The 21,800-nt window shown below is 38.2% G+C and overlaps 1 protein-coding gene across 1 annotated transcript in view; it reads right to left on the bottom strand.

Annotated features, from left to right (window-relative positions):
• Positions 1-474: 474 nt before the first annotated feature.
• Positions 475-21,800, bottom strand: part of PARP8 (poly(ADP-ribose) polymerase family member 8) — a 131,262-nt gene continuing 109,936 nt past the window's right edge. Inside the window, exons 15-26 of the mRNA XM_072858885.1 lie at positions 20,957-21,049; positions 14,651-14,776; positions 13,062-13,127; positions 11,654-11,721; positions 11,240-11,288; positions 10,305-10,417; positions 10,066-10,138; positions 8,007-8,076; positions 6,091-6,167; positions 5,071-5,140; positions 1,994-2,078; positions 475-970 (exon numbers count right to left, since the gene is read on the bottom strand). Coding sequence (XP_072714986.1) covers positions 868-970; positions 1,994-2,078; positions 5,071-5,140; positions 6,091-6,167; positions 8,007-8,076; positions 10,066-10,138; positions 10,305-10,417; positions 11,240-11,288; positions 11,654-11,721; positions 13,062-13,127; positions 14,651-14,776; positions 20,957-21,049 — 993 coding nt within the window. The 3' untranslated portion in view covers positions 475-867. The remainder of the gene's footprint in view (positions 971-1,993; positions 2,079-5,070; positions 5,141-6,090; positions 6,168-8,006; positions 8,077-10,065; positions 10,139-10,304; positions 10,418-11,239; positions 11,289-11,653; positions 11,722-13,061; positions 13,128-14,650; positions 14,777-20,956; positions 21,050-21,800) is intronic.

Here is a 21,800-nt window from a genome sequence, read left to right as displayed (position 1 = left end):
TAAATATGTGTCTAAATTTAACCACAGAGCAGTCTCACTGAAGTTAAGATGAAAACATTAAAGAACCTTGTTGATCTAAAGAAACTGTAAAATCTAGTATATAAAAAACAAATTTGTAAAAAGGAAGTTAACAGCTTCAGGATTTCCAGGTGTTTGCTAGGCTCATATAATTAAAAAATGCAACTGAGCTACTTAATGGATAAGACAGTGTTTCCAGAGAAGATAAAGAAAACTAAACATACACCATCACATTCATTGATTTTGCTTTGTTTCGCTCATTGGATAAAAAAAGTATTGTTGTTTTAACCTGTAACTCTAAATCCTAGCTGCATTTGTGTAAAATAAAATGAATCAAAGATAGCTGCAGGTAACCAATCTCTTTAATTTGACGTGTTCCAGACAACCTTTTATTGTGTTTAAATATGAGAATATTTTACTTATTGCAAAGTATCCTGCATAATACAGGTGCTCCGCTATAAAATCTTCTCTCTTGCTTATAATTAAGTCATTCTAAATTTAAAATACTAGTATACAGTACTAAAACCTCCTGTTGAAGTTTAATATAAAAATATCAGCACAAAACTCCTTTTTAAAGTCTGTTTATTGTGAGCAACCCAAATGCCTGTTTAATTATTATTAGTTGTAGTATATTAATAGACTTTGCACCCCTACAGTTGCTAATTCATACCATCTCAGGTATTCTGATGAGATAAGAAATACTAAGTAAGAAAACAGTAAGTATTCAAAGGGTTAATTTGCTTAGAATAATAATAATAAATTAGTTTTTTGCATCTTCTTCAGTTCAAAATCCAGCTTTGAGACTGAGGAAGGCTTCCAAATCACATCAATTAAATAAGAGTGGTCCTTTTAACCAGTAGCAGTTTGATTGCCAATGACTCGAAGAATCTCTTTATGAATGCTTGTCTCCTGTGTATTTATACTTGTATCACCCACTTGACCATCTTCATAACTAAAAAAAAAGAGTATAGAAAATAAAATCAAATTAGTGTTTTATTAATCTACCTAAAAACATCCAAAACTCTGTCTCATTCAATAATCAAGAATGCTTATTCCATATGTTAACATGTTTCTATTAAAATGCTCTGCTGCACTTCACCATTATATGCAAATCGTAAACTCTAGTGAGTGAAGGGTGGTAGGGCTGCCATTGTCATCGAAACCCTGAGGTTGAATAACCCACTAGGACCCAAAGGGGACTTCTGCCGGCACCTGGCCCACCAAGGCATGTTAGCAGCTTCCCTCTTGCTGGAGGTATAAAGGAAAGGGCTGTTTCTGTTTCTGCAGCTGCTCCCAGACCACCCTATGCAAGGCTGGTGCCAAAGCATGCACAATGTACCGCAATGCCTGCAGTACCCAAACTCCTGTCACAAGTGGGCCTCCACTTAGTGGTGACACCATGACAACCTTCATGGTTTTTCTCCTTATGAGAACTCGCCTGCATTAAGGATTTGCATGGATAAAGCAATCCTGATCACTGAAACCCCCAGTGTTGGCCAATCTGAAGTCAGCATGCATGACTGCTGCATGACTGGTCTTGCATCCACTGGTCTGCATGACTCTTTTTGCAGGGCTGAAATCTATGCCGATATATAATTACAAGTCATAAGTGAGAGGGGAAATGCTCACATCATAGACAGGAAGCCTTTAACGAATTCCTCATCCAAATAGAAATGATATGTTACAATACATGGATAGACTTACTGTAACATGAGGTAATGCTATAGAGTGGGAAAAATCAGTAACTGTCCATTCATTTATTCTATAACAAAACATCTACTAAATCTTTGTCACTAACTTATACATACATTTCCTAACAAAAGTAAGTACAGAGATAAATAAAAAATGAAGTGATACTGAAAAGAATTAGGAAGAAACGTCTTTTATCTACTTCAATTACAACTATTGGAGGAAACATGGGGAAAAAGGTCTAGGACAAACAGAAGTTGAATGTTAAAAGAAGGTTTGTACTCACACAAAGAAAAATCTTGTACACACGTGATCCGTATTGGGAACTACCCATATCTCTCCATGTTTGTGCAGATCGGATGAAGTTATCACTATCAGGGAAAGAATAAATTTCATAGTGATGAAAACATGCCTGGAAAATATTGCTTTAAAAGATTTGCTTTTTTAAACACTTTAAATAGCCTTCTGGGAATGTGTAGTTTTCCAGTGCATGTCTGTGGCATGGCATAGACTCCGAGTTGGCTGCTAGTACAAACAGGGAGATGAACTTGATTCTTGTTTCCAAAATATGTTATATTTTCCAGAAAACATAGATGTATGGGAGCCAGTTCTTAATTGGAATGAAAAATGAAAAAGTGTATTTATTAAAAACTCATTTTAAATGGCCATAGGGCTGTTAAGGAGGATCTGAGTCAACTAATTAGCCTTTGTAACAGAGATATTTGTGTTTTATGATGGCTGAGCCAAAAATAAGATGTGAAAGATAAAGCCTGAAACTGAGATACCACAAATTTGGGATTTGCAATACTACCAAATATTTTAAAAATTTAAGCACAGCAATTATGACTGAAGGGGATCACGAAGCTTGCCAAAACTTGCTTAATGTTTAGAAATCAACAATGTATTTGATGATAGGTTATTTACCAGCAGAATGAGGACAACACAGGAAATAAACCTTTTTATTGCTAGGTAGAAGCTATATCATCAATCTGCATTTGAAAAGATTTCTGTAAATGCATTTAAACAGCACCCTTCTGGGCAAGTTGTCCAACTGTGGGATGAGTGGGTTCATGGTCCACTGGGTGAAGAACTGACTGAAGGGCAGAGCTCAAAGGGTTGTAGTGAATGGGGCTACATCAGGCTGGCGACGAGGCACCAGCGGTGTTCCTTGGGGCTCAATTCTAGGGCCAGCTCTGTTCCAGATACTTGTCAACGATCTGGATGCAGGACTTGAATGCACCATTAGCAAGTTTGCTGATGATACCAGACTGGAAGGTGCTGTTGACTCTCTTGAGGGACAAGTGGCCTTGCAGAGGGATCTAGTTAGATTGGAGCACTGGGCTATGATTAATGGGATGAAATTTAACAAGTCCAAATGCTGGATTCTGCACCTAGGATGGAGTAATGCTGGGCACAAGATTAAACTGGGAGAGGAGTGGCCTGGCACCAGCCCTGCAGAAAGGGATCTGGGGGTGCTGGTCCACAGCAGGCTCAACAGGAGTCAGCAGTGTGCCCTGGCAGCCGAGAGGGCAAACTGCATCCTGGGCTGCATCAAACACAGCATAACCAGCCGGTCAAAAGAGGGGATTGTCCTGCTGTATTCAGCGTTGGTGTGGCCTCACCTTGAATGCTGTGGGCCGTTCTGGGCCCCACAATTTAAGAAGGATGTGAAGGTCCTTGAATGCGTGCAGAGGAGGGCAACAAAGCTGGTGGAAGGACTGGAAGTAATGTCCTGTGAGGAGCGGCTGAGGACTCTGGGCTTGTCTGGTTTGGAGAAAAGGAGGCTGAGGGGTGACCTCATTGCTTTCTACAGCTTCCTGAGGAGGGGAAGTGGAGAGGGAGGTGCTGAGCTCTTCTCCCTGGGATCCAGTGATAGGATGTGTGGGAATGGTTCAACGTTGCACCAGGGGAGGTTTAGACTGGACATTAGGAGGCATTTCTTTACCGAGAGGGTGGTCAAATACTGGAACAGGCTTCCTAGAGAGGTGATCGATGCCCCAAGCCTGTCAGTGTTTAAGAGTCATTTGGACAATGCCCTCAATAACATGCTTTAACTTTTGGTCAGCCCTGAATTGGTCAGGCAGTTGGACTAGATGACTGTTGTAGGTCCCTTCCAATTGAAAGAGTCTATTCTATTCTAATCTAACACTACCATGAATAAATGCATATTCAATTTTTATACCATTTCTTCCATGAATTGTAATTTTAACAAACATTTATCTCTTGTAATTAATTTTATTTAAAATCTATATTAACCACCTCCCCTAAACACTTCTTTTCACAGAAAAATGAAGCGAATATGAATGATCTAAAATATATTTTACCACATATTTAAAATTCACCCTTATTAAAATCGATAATCATTAATAAGTGTGAGGAAAGAATGACATGGATGAAGAAGTCCTTGTGAAAGATGTAATTTATATTTAGAAACTTCAGGCATTAAAGGCCAAGTAAATTCTAGTAAACCCTAGATTCATTTCATATCTTCTTCTGAAAGTTTTAGAACTAACCTTATGTATTTTTCTGTCCAGATCAAATTGCATTTTCATGTTGACTGACATCTCCTTAATCATATTAAATATTTCACTTGAACATATTCAAAAATATATATATTAAAAAGTAGCATATATAGCTTAAAGCTTCCATTTTGAAATAACATCTTTTCCACCGTCTGTCGGAATTTTTACTTTTAAAAATAAACAAATGCTCCAAGAAGGGCAAACTGAGTTTAATATAATTTCTTTTTGTTTGGCCAACGAAACTAATTACCAATTAGTGGTACAATTCTTATTCAAATTTCATAATTCTTTGTTCTCAAAACCTGCTGAGGTTTCATTAGTTATTAAAAGAATAGCCAAGTCTTTCAAGAATGACTGTACTCATATGCACTGGATTTTAACTTCACAAAATTTCTGAAGCAGTCAGAGAGAACAGACTGGTTACCACATGAACAGTATATTTGCCTGAGAACTGAAAAATTATTTGGAAATTCAGTAGGAAAGCTGTTTTTTCTGACTTTTAGGTATTTAATGCATCTGTCAAGAGCTTGCAAAAAGTTGGTGTTTCAAATAAAGGCCACGACTTGGGTTATCTTGATGGCTTAGGAATATGATCACATTTGAAAGACAGACGAGATGATCAGTCGCTACCTGCATTTGAATATTTCATGAAAGTTCAGCATGTGTTACAGGGTTTGTTCAAAGAAGGAAACATTCTGAACTGAAAGATAAAGGTACTCATACGCCTACCAGTAGTGTCTTACCTAAAAACAATCAATACTGGAACTAAAGGTCTCACTGATTTGCATCCAGTAACACTGTGTTCATGACTAAAACAGTTTTTCAAGGGCTTTCAGCTTACCTTCACATAAGGCTATGCATTTTAAGTTACGGCTTTGCAAAAATTGTGACTGTTGTCCTTTCTTCTGTGACTGAGATGTAAAAACATGAGAAAACTTAATTAGTGCAGTAAGACAAACTGAGTGAAAAAGTAACAAAGGAGAGGGATGCTATTTTCAGTGGTTTATTAATGAACAAAGATAGACACAGTCTTTCTAAAACATTTCTATTGTATTTCTAAATGTAATAGAATTTCTAAAAACATTTATATTATTTTTTTGGATTATCGTAGGAGAGATTTGAACTCCTTTATCCAGAAAGAAAAGTTCCTAATTATTACAGAATGAATAATATTATTAGAAATATCAGAGTGTTACTGACAAACAAATTGATAGCAGAAAAAAAATAATTACAAGGTGAATTTGATCATCAATTCTTTGACCACTACCCTGATATTTTACTGGCCTTCCCACTTCTGAGGGCTTCTGCTGTTACATACCAATCTCCCTCCAAAGCCAGATTATTCTGTAGTTTCTATGTGTTAAGTGTGGAGACAGATTTAAAATTTCTTTCTCAAAATTTGGTCTTACACATAAATGCTATGACTTTGCTTTAGCGAAAGCAGAACTGTAAAGTTTAACATGTAAAAACCATGAAAAAGAAATACTGACTTGCTATAAATGAAATGCTACTCATTTTCCAGCAATAACCACTCTCAGTTCCTTTTGCATCTTTCTTCTGCAAGTCTAGAACTCAGAAAGCAAGGGCTTGCTAAGGGTCATAATGCAATCTGTATTGCATTTTCATTCTCTTCCTGAATTCTTCTGCTTGGAAAAGCAGGGCACAAGACCTGCAGTATACTCTGTAAATTGTTATTAAAAGCAGTTGGGCTATATTTGGTGTTTGCAGTCTCTGAAGTTGTTGATTTCGTTCAATAAAGTAAAACTGTTAGCTTTCACAAACGGAATATTACCTCCTTTTCAGCTATCAAGTTCCCAAGCATAAAACCATAAATCTTCCAGAGATGGTTGATGTACTGTACCTGCGATGTATTACTGCCTTTACTGCTTGAAGCTGGTTCATCTTTAGCTGACACCTTCTGCTGCTTCTTGTTCATCCCTAGGAATATTAAAATCATGTAAGATACCCTGCCATATAAATACCATAATAAGCAAAGCTAAGTATGGAGAATGAAACAGGTAGCACAGTGGGAATCACAGTCCTTTGCATGGCAGTCAAAAAGCTAGTTAACTTTGTCACAGAATACCTCAATTTAATCTTGCAAATTAGCAGTACATCTGCATGTATTGCAAAGACCTTAGGAAAGTCAAGTTAGTGTTAAGTAGGAGCAAAAGCAGATAAACATGAGCTTAAATGCCACTGAATTCAGTTCAGGAATGCTCTTAGGTGGTTGCTTAACAGAGTTGCATGTCAGCATGTCTTGAGTCTAACTGACTATTCAGGCTGAAGTAACACAGTCTGATTTATAGTGGGTGGGACAGTAAAACCATGAGAGAAAGAACTTTAGATATTAATCTTTAACGCTTTATTTAGACTTATTAAAAATCTAATTAATTTTTAGGAGTAGTTAATTTATTTAAAGTCTACCTTGGTTTAATTAATTTATCTACAGGTAAAAGTATTAAATTATTTGTCAGTCACATTGGATCCAATTTCCATCTCAGAAATCTAAACACCTACATTTGTGCCTTAGATCTCTCTCATATTCCTCATGTTGGTTTATATAAAATTCCTGTATTGTATGCTACTACAGGCTTCCTTGCTTTTCCAGTGTCCCATATTTCTTGGCAGTTTGCAAACACAGACTGACTTAAGGAGAAGTTTAAGTCTTTGAAGTAACAGGGAGTGTAGGACCCCTGGTTTTTATTGGCATCAAGTATTACATACTTTACAGGAACACAGGCCTCCTTTCTGGAGGAGACTGGATGGAAGGGACCAAAAAAGGTAGACGTGAGAAAAAACACATTGAAGCTGACAAAGCAGTGTTGTCCAAAAAGAAGGGCATTTCGTTAGATAATGATACTGCAACCTGCACTTTTAGTGAGTCCTAAAGAGCTTCCATACTTGTGTAATCTCTGAAAAGCTAATAGTGCATTTAGAGATTACTGATATTGAAATTCAATAAATACTAGTAAAAAATGCTGATCTCTTAAAATGAATTGTGACATTACCTAAAAATACTGAAAATCAGAAAGCATAACTAAAACTCTCAGAATTATCTACATGCACACAAACATGCATTCAACTATACCAGCACCTTCACATGTGAAGAAAAGGTAAATACAACATACCTAAAGGAAAAAGTCACCTTATTTTAAAACCTCTTAAGTTTCTTAATATACACATTGGTGTATATTGTTTCTATTATGCTTCTATTTAGGATTTAATTCTTACATGGAAAACTCTGCACGACTCACTTTTGGATTTACTAGGGGGACAAATTATGTTCCCTCCCCTTCTCATAAACAAACACACTGTCCTGTACTTTCTATGTAATCCTGATATGGCAATGCTTGGGAATACTCTTAAATATACACAGCTGAACTTGTCTATTGATGAATATTTGTTTTGTCAGATCTGGTCGCAAAAGCCCATGAATCCATAGATAATGTTAGTTGGACTTAGGCAGATACTGACAAAAAATCACAAACACAAAGTTGGATTTCCACTGCATAATCAAGACCTGCTCCATTACACACAGCATCCAGTGTTAGCTACTATTTACTTCAAGCACAGTGTCAAGATACTCAGCACCTTGGAAAATGAGGACAGGTATTTAGTAAGGGAATTTAGATTTTCTCTTTTTTGAATAAATTAATCTTGGTCAACAAAGATAAAGTTTAATACAGTATTGTAAGCAGTGAAGCTTGTAAGAAAAGCAGTAGACTAAGATACCCCCTATATTTCTCCAGCTTTAGAGTGATTTATAAATACCACCTGAGTAACCAAATGATATGCTTGACAATGGACTAAGGTAGATTCCACTTCCAAACATTGCACCATGGAGCTGAAAAAGAGTGGAGTGACTGTTTAACATTAATTTGGTTATCTGGACAAAATAATAATAATGATAGAAACAGGTTGTAATGTAGATAAGCATCTGCCCCGCTGCACTAATTTATTGCCTGGTAATAAATGGTCTTCAAAGAAGTCTTTAAAAAAATCATGCTGTGAATATATAACTAAGATACTGTATATTCTGGAAACCATGTCCAAATGCCCAAAGATAATTTTACATCAGATTTGTATAGAAAATTTCATTTTCTGTTTCTGAATCTAACATTACCATGGAGGATGCCTACAGAGGGTCCTTCAAGTCATGGCCAAATACACCTCAGCCTTAACAAGGCTGAGCAAGCTCAGCATGTGTCTCACATCAAAACCTTGGCAGGAACCACAGCCTAAGCCAGCCTTTGTGAATCAACAGTAGCAACAGCTGCTTTTGTTTTCTTTAAGGTAAGAAATTAAGAGATGGTGATGACACTGGTCATATGCTATAGAAAAATGTAGTCACTAGTTCAGCCTGAGTACTGGAGGAATGGGTTCAATCAAGCTTTTGCCTGAGCCAATTCAGACATGCATATCCCATCACTGCAGGACTGTGCTTTAGCCACAAAGCTACCAGCTGTCTGAAAAGAAGAGAGGAAAGGGAAGACTCTTCTTCACCAACATCACTGTTCCATGTCATGAAGCTTGGGCTAAGCAACAAAAGTGAGCACTTTTTATTAGCGCTGTGGTAATTTTCTTGTCTGGAAAGGGGGAAGTATGGGTTTTGCTTCTCTTCCAGGGACCGACTGCTTTATGTGGAAAAGCCTTTAAAGAAAACACATCAAGTAGTTGTTGGAGCACAAATGAGAACCCAGAGTATGTCCTACCTAGGTACCTGTTATGACCACTGGGCTTCAGTGTCATGATCACCCTTATTTCTTTCCTCTGATCCAATGACATTTCCATCAACTCTGCAATGTGCCAGAGCTCCCGTAGGAATGTGCAATCATGCTCTCACTCCTCCAGATCCTACAATATTGTATAGGATCCTTGGTGAGTAGATATTTTTCCTGACTGGTTGGTACTGGGGTAAGCAGAATGAACTGGGCTCAGGATATGCCCTAGTTGTGTGAGAGATTTAAAAATGATGACTTGTATAAAATAGGGCTTTACTGCTTCCTCCTATTCCCAGTACCCCAACCCTCAACAAAAAAATAAGCATAAACAAAGGGTTTTACTTTGGTGAATTTTGGTGTGTAAATTCTGCTTTTGTGGGAAAGTATCTTCCAAAGATGCTAATAAAAATATCCAAACCACTAAGAGGAACAGCAGAGATTTCCATTCCCTTTTTTCAGTGTTTCCTGTTCCCCGATCCTTAGTCAGCAACCCCGGGATCCTCCTCCAAGGTATCAGGGACTCAGCACTGGGGAAGAGCTGTCAAAACCATGATGCTAAAATACTCTGAGTTACAGCTCCCCAGTCCCTCTGGTACTGCCTACTTTGCTCTGCAATAGTGGTCTCCTGATGATTCAGTCTGAGAAAATGAACTGCAGTTTGCAATAGCTCCCTCCTGGCCAGTGCACTCATATTTCCATTCCCAAGGAAACCAGAGGAGAAGAGAAGATGCTGTAAAGCCAGCTTCTGTAAATCTACTATGCTCTTGGATCCTATAACATGGAGATAGTTTATGTAGGTCTAAATTTTAATCCCAAGACTGCTTTTAAGCAGTACCGAGTTAAGCCTCCTGGAGGTGCTGCTCTGCAATGTAAAACTGAAACACTGCTTCCAGCAATGGGATTTTTTAGCCATTTTATCAGACACATTATTTCATTTTAATTGCTTCAGAAAAGAACCTTTTCCAGGAAACATGAGGGTATTTGAAGTAATCCCTTTTTTCCACCTATATGACTACCAGAACCACACCCCCTGAAAACCTGCCTAAGCTAGTATGTAATCAAACGTGCACAGGTTAGCTAAAGTCTATTTAGTCTACTATTTAGTCTACTACCTGCAGCCTCGTATTGGAAGCAACAACTAAGCCGTTCCTCAGGATGGAATGCCAATTTTCAATGTGTGAACCACTGAAAAAATGAAAAAGAAAGGGTTAAAATCTACAGTGTAAAATGCAAAATGAAATCAGTAATCCTATAAAACAATAAATTCACAGCTATAAACCTCAAATGGCAAGAACAAAAAAATAGCATGGCATTTTGATAACCTTTGATTAATATGAATATATGTACTCACTGAAATGCAAAGGTACTTCCGTAGAGATTTTTAGCAGCTCGGAAATTGGATTCTTTGGCTGGCGGACTGCTGAGAAGTAGGAACTGGTGGGGAGTGTGCATAAACTTCAGTTGCTGTAAAATATAACAGTGTACAAGTGAAAAGAAGTTGATTAACACAAAAACATTGTATTTCCATAATGATAGTTCTTAAGATACCGTGCTGTTTCATACAATACATGACTACATCTAAATAACTACATGAACTAAGTTGAAATTGGTCTCATTACCATAGCTTTTACCTGAAATCAAACAGTAAAAATGTCTTTCAGTTTATGAAACATACAGAAGTTTCTGAAACAGATTTCAGCCTAATATGGCTCTAGTAAAGTAATTAAATTGAACAATTTCATCATGGTATTCTGATCAGAGCTGGCTTTGAATTAAGGTTCAGATTTGAAAGGCTGCAGATTACTACGCCCTTAATCAGAGGATCAGAGGCACACATACTCAGAAATTAATTTCAGTACCATCCCTCTAAAATTCAAGAGCTATACTCTTTTTAAGGTGTACGCATATATGGATCTCCTGGTACATTGTGTTTGTGTGCACTGCTTTCTGTACAATTCTGTATCTAATATTTTATATAGTAACACAGCAAATAGTGAAATTATTCTCACCCAATCTCAGACAACTACAAGGTAGACACTTGCATTTGAGCTACTCACCTCAAACAGACTTTTTCTGAGCATTATTCCTTTGACCTATTTTAGATATTCACAACATGATTCTATGAGTCATGACCTGGAACTGCCTATTTCTCTCCCCTGTCTATTAATGGAGCCCATGTGATTAGTTTGAATGTAGACACCTATGTTTGGCTAGGAGACTCCCACCTAAAATGCTGATACGAGCCATGAGAACTGAGAAAATAATAAAGAACCCACAGACACTTACCCTATTCACCGGTAGCTTCACAATATGTGATCTATTACTAGAAATAACCCTAAAATAAGAAACAGTTAGATGTATTAGACATGATAACCAAACAGAACTTTTCTTCTTAAGCATGTGTTATGAATGGCCACCACAAAGCACCCAGCTGCAGGCCTTTGAACCTATCAGGTGGAAGTAGACCAAAACTTGACTAGAAAATGAGATCAGAGGCTGTACAAATAAGCTGGAGTCTTTCCAGTGTTTTCAGAGGGCCTAGATGAGGTCCAGAAACAGTCCAGAAACAAATGCAGTTGCAAATGTCAACCCTGACGTTAATTCTTAGGGTGAGTTTATACCAAATTACACTGGTAAAAGTGAGTATTCATTAAACTTGGTACTTTAATAATTATCATCTCATGTGAGTCAATTTTATACCATTGTAGAAGAGGATGTGCAAGTGGGTCTTGTTTATCCATCTGCTTCTTTATTTCCAAGTAAGGTGCCTAGAAAAGAGTAATTACGTTATTTCTAGTTGAAAACATAAGGTTAAATTTTATATGTTACATTGCCCATGATTTCATCTATTAAAATGAATACATGGGACCCATTATTAGGCTTAAATCACAGTTTTACTGACATTTAGCGTTGTACAGTTATAAATGTGTTTTGACAACAACAAGAATATAGCAAATATTTTCCCTGGAGTAAAATAATAAGCATGTAATTAGCATCAAAATGAGTATATTATAGCAAATATTGGTGATCTCAGGGAGAACAGCAGAAGATGTCTATTTATGTTTGGCTCTTGGAATAAGAAATTGGACTGAAACTTCACAAAATTAAGTCTCTCAAAGTACGCCATGATAATCCACTCCAATTTGTTAACTGTTTCATGCTGTAAAACTGGTAAAGTAAAATACTGTATCAGCTTATAATCCCTTTGAAAACCTTTCTTGATTTCAATCACAGTGCAAAGTATCCCTTTAAAACTCTTCAGTCCAAGAATTATTTTAACATTTAAAAAAAGCAAAATGGTGGTTATTTTTCTTTTTAAAAGACATTATATTAGGTAACAGAAATACTTGATTTTTTAAATTTTTACAAGATGTTACATTAAATAACAAAAATATGTGAATTTAATTTTAAATTTATTTTACTGCTCTCTATACACCTCATTCTTCATTCCAGAATCCCAAAGTACTTTACAAATACATATAGAGTTGAGATTTATAAACTGTTATGAGGTTACATTTATAAAGCAGTTGGAAAAGCAAGGTACATGGGAGAGATTTCAATAATCAGTTATAATCAACTGGGCTGTTTGGGAAAGGAAGTGTAACAATAAACATAAGTACGGCTATCAGATTCTGTCCCACTGTGAATATTGAGAAATCGTATGGTAGTAATCCCAAGAGACCCAACCTTCCAAGTCCCCAACCATACTTAGCTGATCAAGTGTTTTGTTATAATAGAAATAAAGCTACCATTCAGAACACCATCACAAAATCAATTTCTTTTGCTTTGAAAATAAAAGACCCCCCCCTTGGCTTTGATATTTCCAGAAATGCTGCAGCTGGCTATTATCTCACTACACTGTCCCATTCTGCTGTTATTATCTCTTATTTAAACTTCAAAAGATCTGAGTTCTACTTCATCACTTCTATTTGACTACCATTATGGAAACTCTACGTTTTTTATTTTTAAGACACATTTTCATATTATTACAGCTCTATAGGAAGGAGATGATACTATTGACTTCCTCACTCATCATAGGCAAGCAATAAAAACATCTTCCTAGTTCTAGAAATAGCGATTTAAGTTAGGTAAAGATTTTTAAACTCACCTGTGTCATCTCTCTAATAGAAGTGATACTGTCCAATGCTTTCATGACTCGGTCATAATTCTTCTTCTGATGTAGCATAAAATAAGCAAATAAATTAAAACAATATTAGTCTTTGGCTCTACAAAAACATGAATTCTTTGAGTGTGTATAAAACCAAAGCTAGGACAAATGTTCAGCAAACCAATCCTTTCAAACATTTCTAACCAATAGCTTCCTTCCACCTTACACACAGACTCTCTCATTCATAGTCCAGGAATATTCCCTGAAAAAATATTATCATGATGGTTTTTCTTCGAATTTCACTGGAATCTCCAACACACTCAAAAAATCAGCTTACTTGGTAAACAAATTTTTGTAACTAAACACAGGTTCTGACAGTTATTTAGACAACATGCTATTAAGTTAAATAATGCAGCGAACAAATAGATTTTAAATAAAATGCTAAATAAACAGATGTGTTTACTTTCTAACAGCTCTATAAAACATCAGAGTTCCTTCAGTTGTCCCTCTGCCTCACCCTGATCCATGCCTACCTTCTGCTTGGGATCCGCTACCAGACAGCTCCACCTTTTCTGAGTGGATGAGCTTAACAGTCCATGCTTCACCAGCTCCACATGTCATGTCACCTTCAGGAGCTTCACTGTTCCCCATCTTTGGGTCTTGCCAACTTCTGCCCATGGGCTTTCACCTCACCCATGCTAGCAAGAAGCTGGGAGGAGGCAGTGTGGGCCCTGCCAGCCCAGGGGCTCTCTCCATTCCTCTTCTGGTGTGACTCCCTTTCATATTCCCTTGTCTGCTTCAAACTCCCACTTTGCCCAGCCACCAGACTAGCTGTCTCCTCATCAGCCCCCTTCCAAGCACCTCCTGGCAAGTCTTCCCACATGCTACAGAACATGCTCATCCCTTCCTGAGGAATAATGACTGCTAACTGGCCTTTGTTCAGAAAAAGTGAAATGCATCCCAATGCAGGACATCCAAAGTTCCCATTTATGCCCCCGGGGATGGCTCAAGTGAGATGTAATAATCCATGGCTTCTCAAGGGCGTCCCTGAGAGGCAGTATTTGCAGCCTGAGGAGCAAGCAGTGCAAACACAATTCTTTATTTCAAAACTGATATTTGTACAAAACTTGACTATTATGTCAACATTTGATAAAATTAAGTTTAAGGACATAATTGTTTGCAAAGAGAAAATGAGATGACAGCAATAACCACTTTAAGAATAAAAAGATGGACTGGAAATCCCCCAGTCTACATGGTCTACACCTCCCAAAGGCCATCTTTCTCTTTGTGTCCAATGTGTACACTGAGAGAAAGACACAAAGAATATAAATTTTTGCATCTAGAATTTTTACCCTAAAAGAATTTCTTGCCTTCAACATAACTTTGAAAGCAACAAACTTGAGTTTATACTCAAATACCTTCTCAGAAACAATTAAAAAAGCTACAGAGTTCTGAAAATAGTCACACACTTGTATATCCTGGAGCTGTCTCTCTTCTAGTAAAGGAGACTCCTCCAGAAGAAGGCTTTGCTTTGAAATCTAATGCATGACTAAAACCAAGATATGACATAATGAAAGATAACTACTTACCCTGGGGTTAAAGGCCAGCATCTGAGGATCATTAGGATCAACTACAGAAGGATATGGCTCAAAAATGACAACTTTCCTAGGTGACTCTAACGCAGACCGACACATGGATACTAACAGATCAACCACCTAGGCATAAAGAAAAATATTTATTCAATATATGTACTTTCATATTGTATCTTCCAGTCTTCTTTTTTTAAGCGTTATAGTAATACTATTATTTCATTGTTACCTATACTACCCAAACCCATTTATCCACACGACATAGTTTAGGACTGAAATTTTTCCATTGACTTCAACAGGCTTCAGGTTCAGCCCTGGTACATTATCCTAGGTGCATAAGTAGGACCAATATCTGCTCCTAAATGTATTATCATGTCAAATACATTGTTTGCAGTCCTGCTTTCTCTTGTGCACAGCTCCTAAATCCTGGATTAAAATCATTCTCTAGCGAAATGAAGTTGTGCTGAATCTGTGTATCTTTGTGCAGTAGATGCCAGTGAAAAATGTTGCTCAGGAAAGGGGGATTGTGAATCTGTACCACTGCCCGCTGTTCTCCTGAAGACTGTAATCATAGAAACACTTGTAAACATTGCTTCTGCTAAAGCCAGAACAGTTCCGTGGTTTAACAGTGATTCGCACAACTCACACTGTGAGATCCTCTTCCTTCCATCCTGTTGTACAAAATTACAACATGGCTTTGAGTATCTATGATTTCCAAGATTTCACCGTAAGATCATGCGTGTAATGTGTACACAGGCATGTATTCACATATGTGCACATAGGCACATACACAACTTAGCAACAGATTTCTGTATAATTGTTTCAGAATTTGTAACTCAGAGGTTAAAAATAGAATACAGCAATCACTAACCAGAGAGAATGCAGCTTTCTGGCAGCTATGAAACCTAAATCCAGCTCATAATGAAATCAAAATTGCTATATAAAAATGTAGGTGCAAATTAGCTCATTTCCCCCTGCTTTTTCTGTGCCTTCTGAAAACAATCCTGTGTGAAAACAGACTTTTCCATGAAAGAAAGGAAAAGCTGAGATGAGTCGTCCTTAGTAGGCATCCCTGGTTCCTCCCACAACTCCACATGGATCAGATCTCATCTCACAGCTCAAGCTGTTCCAGAAGTTATTATATATCTGCCATTGTATCTGATAATTTAGAGTAAAAAAAATTGACGGTCCTTCAGAGAAGCAGAATGAAAATAAGAATCATTATGAAAGGGAAAAGGAACTGTGCTGCAGTGAGTCATACTGTTGCCATTCTCCTCCTCTGCTCCTTTAGCATGAATGGACAATTTCTCCATCAGTTTAAAAATATTCTGTTAGTTCCAGTTACTAAATATCTCACATATATTGAAAAATGAAGTTATTTAAATAATGATCCCTTCCTCCATGGTGCTCTGATTTCTTTCCAGTTTACAATACCTACAAGTGTGATGAATGTTTCAAAATAGGGCATCCGCATTAGCATTTGCAAAGGAGGCCAGAAGTCTGCATACACAGCCAGGTCAACCAACAGGCCTGCAACTGTGTAAATTTATTACCATGAAACTGAGTCTGAGTTCATACACCCTGCTTCTCAGAAGCACTTCTTGGCCTCCAGTTGCAAAACACTGCTAGGGAAGAGTTGTTTGAGTCCCCAGATTTCTTAATACAGTGACTCAAAGTTGTCTTGCTTTATGATTTGCATGATGGGACTTTGTCTTAAAATTGGCACAGTTCTTCTTAGAACATCATCCCAAAGCCCTCCTTTAAAACAACTGTTGACGCCTATATTGTTTCTTACCATGATACCAGCATATTGTTCTGACATGGGGGAAAATGTGCATAGATTAGGCTTAGTTAAACTCAAGATTTTCTCTGAGATCATTGTTTTAAGCTGATGGAACGCAGAACAACTTAAACTGGGAGGCAAGCCTAATACAGACATTATAATACAAACTTGCGTATGCATTCCTTGGTAATAGGAAGTGCTGTGGATCTAGTAAATGTCCTTATAGCAGGGCCAGAACTCCTCCTCCTTAACAGTAGGTACTGAAGTACATAAGTGAGGATTTAAATATTTTCAAGGAGGACAAGACGACACTTGCTGATGGCAATTCCTTCTTATGACATCATTCTCTGAGACAGTGCCTCTCTCTCTCCAGAGACTCTCTACAGGGAGTCTGAACTGTCAACAAATCATGCATTTACTTTTCAGGTATTTTGACTACATGACTAAAATAAGGCGAGGTGAGTTCAGCCTTGAAAGTTTTAGAAAGTACAATCTCTTATTATTAAGAAGGAACCATCAGAATATTGGGAGTGACAAAGTAGGGATGTATACCTTAGGAAACTAGCTGAAAGCACAGCAGAAAGAACAGGATGTGATTTCTAATAATGGGAACCTATATTTAGGTTCCTTCACTACACAAAATGATTTGGAGGAAGATTAATCTGACAAAACGTAGAGATTCACAATGCAAACACCTACCTCTTACTAGTCAGCCTAGGCTCTCTTTATAATCGATGGAGAAAATAACCACTGTGCTGATAGTCTATGCTGTGATTCACACCATCCTAAACTAATGTAAAAAATAGCTCAGATCAATCAAACCCTAAAAGTGTTAAATTCTTTCTGCAAACAGGAACAGGAGCTCAACCAGATCAGATGTAGTGAGCTGGGTGCAATGCTATCACTAGAGTGAGACTTAGCAAAATTTAGTCACCTAGGTCCAATGGGACGACAAAACCTCTTATCTGCTACCTTTTAAGTACCATTAAGGTTGTAATCACTTCAGTACTCTACAGCAAAGCTCTGTAGATGTAGAGGTACTCTAGAGATCTAGAGCAAGCTCCACATATGCCTGCAACAGTGATACCTACATAAAACACAGAGTGAGTGCTAATCAGGACCACCTCTCCTGTCAGCTTTATTTAAAAAGGAAAGTGAGAGCTACTTGTTTGTACCTAATGTACAATGTAAGTGTAATGTATCATGTAAGTTTGTACCTAATTTTTCCCTAATTTTAGGAAAGCAAAATTCCAGCTGTTCAAGGAGTTAGTCAATAGGACCCCCTGGGAAACTGCTCTCAGGACAAGGGAGCAGAATAGAGCTTGCAGATCTTTAAGGATGCTTTCCATAAAGTGCAAGAGCTCTTTATACCCAGGTGTAAGAAATCAGGCAAGGAAGGCAAGAGACTGGCATGGCTGAGTCTGGACCTGCTGGTCAAACTAGAGGGCAAGAAGGAAAGGCACACGCAGTGGAAGCACAGACAGGTATCCTGGTAAGAGTAGAGGGACGCTGTCCGGTTGTGTAGGGATGGAGTCAGGAAGGCCAAGGCACGGCTGGAGCTGAACTTGGCAAGGGATGCAAAGAATAATAAGGAGGGCTTCTACATGTATGTCAGCCAGAAAAGGAAGGTCAAAGAATGCGTACCCCCTGATGAACAAGACTGGCAAACTGGTAACAACGGACGAGGAGAAGGCTGACGTACTCAACAACCTTTTTGCCTCAGTCTTCACTGGCAACCTATCCTCCCACACCTCTCCAGTGGATGGACCGCAAGACAGGGATGGGGGAGAGAAGTCCCTCCCACTGTAAAAGAAGATAAGGTTTGTGACCACATGAGGAACCTGAACATACACAAGTCTATGGAACCTGACGAGATGCATCCCAGAGTCCTGCAGCAAGTAGCTGACACAGTTGCCAAGACACTCTCCATGATATTTGAAAAGTCATGGCAGTCAGGTGAAGTCTCTGGTGACTGGAAAAAGGGAAATATTGCACCAATTTTTAAAAAAGGTAGAAAGGAGGACCCTGGGAACTACCGACCTGTCAGCCTCACCTCTGTGCCTGGGAAGATCATGGAACAGATCCTCCTAGAAGCTATGCTGAGGCTCATGGAGGACAGGGAGGTGATTCAAGACAGCCAGCATGGCTTCACCAAGGGCAAGTCCTGCCTGACCAACCTAGGGACTTTCTACAATGGAGTTACCACTACATTCTAAATGGGAGAGATATGGATTCTCTAAATCTCTTCTCTAAATTGGAGAGAGATGGATTTGATGGGTGGACTGTTTGAGGACTGTTTGATGGGTGGACTGTTTGATGGGTGGACTGGATGAGGAATTGGACGAGTGGTGTCCCTCAGGGGTCCATCCTGGGACCAGTACTGTTTAATATCTTCATCAGCGCTACAGACAGTAGGATTGAGTGCACCCTCAGCAAGCTTGCAGATGACACCAAGCTGACTGGTACAGTTGACATGCCTGAGGGATGGCAAGCCGTCCAGAGGGACCTGGACAAGCTCAAGAAGTGGGCCCCTGTGAACCTCATGAGATTCAACAAGGACAAGTGCAAGGTTCTGCACCTGGGTTGGGGCAACCCCCAGTATCAATACAGGCTGGGGGATGAAGGGATTGAGAGCAGCCCTGCCGAGACGTACCTGGGGGTACTGGTGGATGAAAAGCTGGACAGCAGCTGGCAAAGTGCGCTTCCAGCCCAGAAGGCCAACTGTATGCTGGGCGGCATCAGAAGAAGCATGGCCAACAGGTTGAAGAGGTGATTCTGCCCCTCTACTCTGCTCTGGTTGAGACCCCACCTGCAGTACTGTGTCCAGCTCTGGAGCCCTCAGCACAGGAAAGACATGGAGCTGTTGGAGCAGGTCCAGAGGAGGGCCATGAAAATGATCAGGGGGATCTAACACCTCTCCTATGAAGAAAGGCTGAGAGTTGGGGTTGTTCAGCCTGGAGAAGAGGAGGCTTTGGGGAGACCTTGTTGTGGCCTTTCAATACTTAAAGGGGGCTTATAAGAAAGATAGGGACAGACTTTTTAGCAGGGCCTGTTGCAATAGGACAAGGGGTAATAGTTTTAAACTAAAAGAGGGTAGATTCAGACTGGATATAAGGAAGAAAATTTTTTACAGTGAGGGTGGTGAAACACTGGAACAGGTTGCCCAGAGAGGTGGTAGATGCCCCATCCCTGGAAACATTCCAGGTCAGGTTGGACAGGACTCTGAGCAACCTGATCTAGTTGAAGATGTTCCTGCTCATTGCAGGGGGGGTTTGGACTAGATGGCCTTTAAAGGTCCATTCCAACACAAACTATTCTATGATTCTAAATGTACATGTAATGTACCATATAAGTGCCTGAATTAAAAAAAAAAACCTCTAGCTCCCCAGAAACACATAGCTGAGGTCTTCAGAGGACTTCAGGTTGAGGAAGAGGTGGGACTTCATCAGCACACCTCTCTCCATTTCTTAAAAGCTTACACAGGTATCCCAATGTTTGGTATGCTAGATGTTGCAAATATAGCCATTTAACGGTCTTTAGACATCAGATGAAGAGCTGATGTTCAGCTCCTGCAGTCATATTCGCAAGTGAAGAAGCTGGTGTACACTGCTGCAAGTTTCTTCCTTTGAGGATATGCCCATAGGTGGTATTCAGGCACTTAGCCGAATAGCTTATTTCCAGTGACTTGACTTACTAGTGCTAGTTAAAGTTAACTGAACTGAACATTTGCTCTTCCAAAAAAAGATGTTGCTTACTACATAAATGTACAGTGAGTGACACATGTTTAGGAAATCAGAGAGGAATGCACTTTTCTGTAAGAGGTGTAGACTTTTAACTTAAGATCTTAAAAGGATCTTAAACATAAGATCTTTTAACTTTTGAATTTACTGTAATTTAAGATTAAATGGTGATTTGAAAACATAGTTTAAAATACTTTGTTTTAAGGCACATACAAAATTATGAAAGAAAACAATGATATGGTTATAACTACATTAATAACTGAACTTAGAGTCAGGAAGCAAGCTTCTATTAAACTCTTGATCCTTAAGAAAAGAGAAAAAAACCTATGTAGCAACATTAGTAAGGACTTTCCCACTCTTATTTAATGATCAAAACAACAGATGCTCAGTGGATAGCTGCATTCCAACACCATGAACAGGAAGTAGCTTATTAATTGCATGAGAGTAGTAATGGCTCATTAGGTGAAAATAAATGGGAATTATCTCCAAATGACAATGGCTGCCTTTATTAACAACCCAGGTGACCTAATTGAATACAACAGAACAAGAAAACAGGGTTACTCTAATTACATGGAAGCAAAACAATGGAAGCACCTCATTAGTACTGTTTGAAAATGCCATGCATAAAACAGTATATTTACAGCTATACAGTGGACAAATAAATAATACTTACCAAATACTACTCATATGGGGAATACAAGTCAAAATAAATACTAGAAGAGATTGAGAAGACTGAGTATACTATAGAAAATCAGACATGTAATAAGCATTAGATAATTCTACCTGAGCCCCAGTTGCAATTTCATCAGCAGCTTCGTTCATCACTCCTAATGTTTGGAAAGCAAATACACAGAGCTCCCGTTCACAAACAGTGGGCTACACAGAGAAAGTAAGTTAATTATATTTTTGTTCTAGTTTTGGGTTATTCGTTTTATCATGCAATATCTACAACAAAACCCAAACACATTTAATGTTAATTTTTTTCTTCAGATATTAACTGCAACATTAATTTCAAATTATGAGTACATGTCAATTATTGAGGAAGATACATTAGAGAAGCATTTTAATAATCTGAAGAACAAGTGTTAAGAACTCTAAAACTCGTAAGTGCTCAGAGGCTAAACTTAAACGAACTCCAGATTACAGAAACAAAATTACAGTCATAGTACCCAAATGTCCTTAACACTATCCTATCTGACTCTGAGAACTTCCTAAGTAATTGAAATTAATGGAGAACAAATCCATAAACAAATGGGGGCACACGCCCTTCAAAAATGCAGGTTTATTCTTCACAGCTTGTTATTCTGTTGTTGAGAACACACATAAAAATCTGATCTAGAAGTCAAATTTCTTGAAGTAGTTACTTTTAATTTAATTTTTAACTAATTTAACAAATTATTTGTAAACTTTAAGAAAATGCATTATATTTTTAGAGAATATACACCGTATCTTGGAAGGCCATGTTATTTTAATAAATAAAGGTGCTTCCACTCTTTTTTCAGATATCAAAAAATAATAAAAAAACCTTGCTGTTGAACCATTTTTTTGCCCATATTTTTGAAAAATTTAATTCACAATGTCATCACAATGATCAAATTAAAAAAATATTTAAACTGCTTATTGAGTG

This window comes from Ciconia boyciana, chromosome 4 (genome assembly GCF_034638445.1).
Source record: "Ciconia boyciana chromosome 4, ASM3463844v1, whole genome shotgun sequence".
Lineage (NCBI taxonomy): Eukaryota > Metazoa > Chordata > Aves > Ciconiiformes > Ciconiidae > Ciconia > Ciconia boyciana.
Note: the sequence above shows the minus strand (reverse complement) of the source record. Positions and strands in the feature narration are given on the sequence as shown.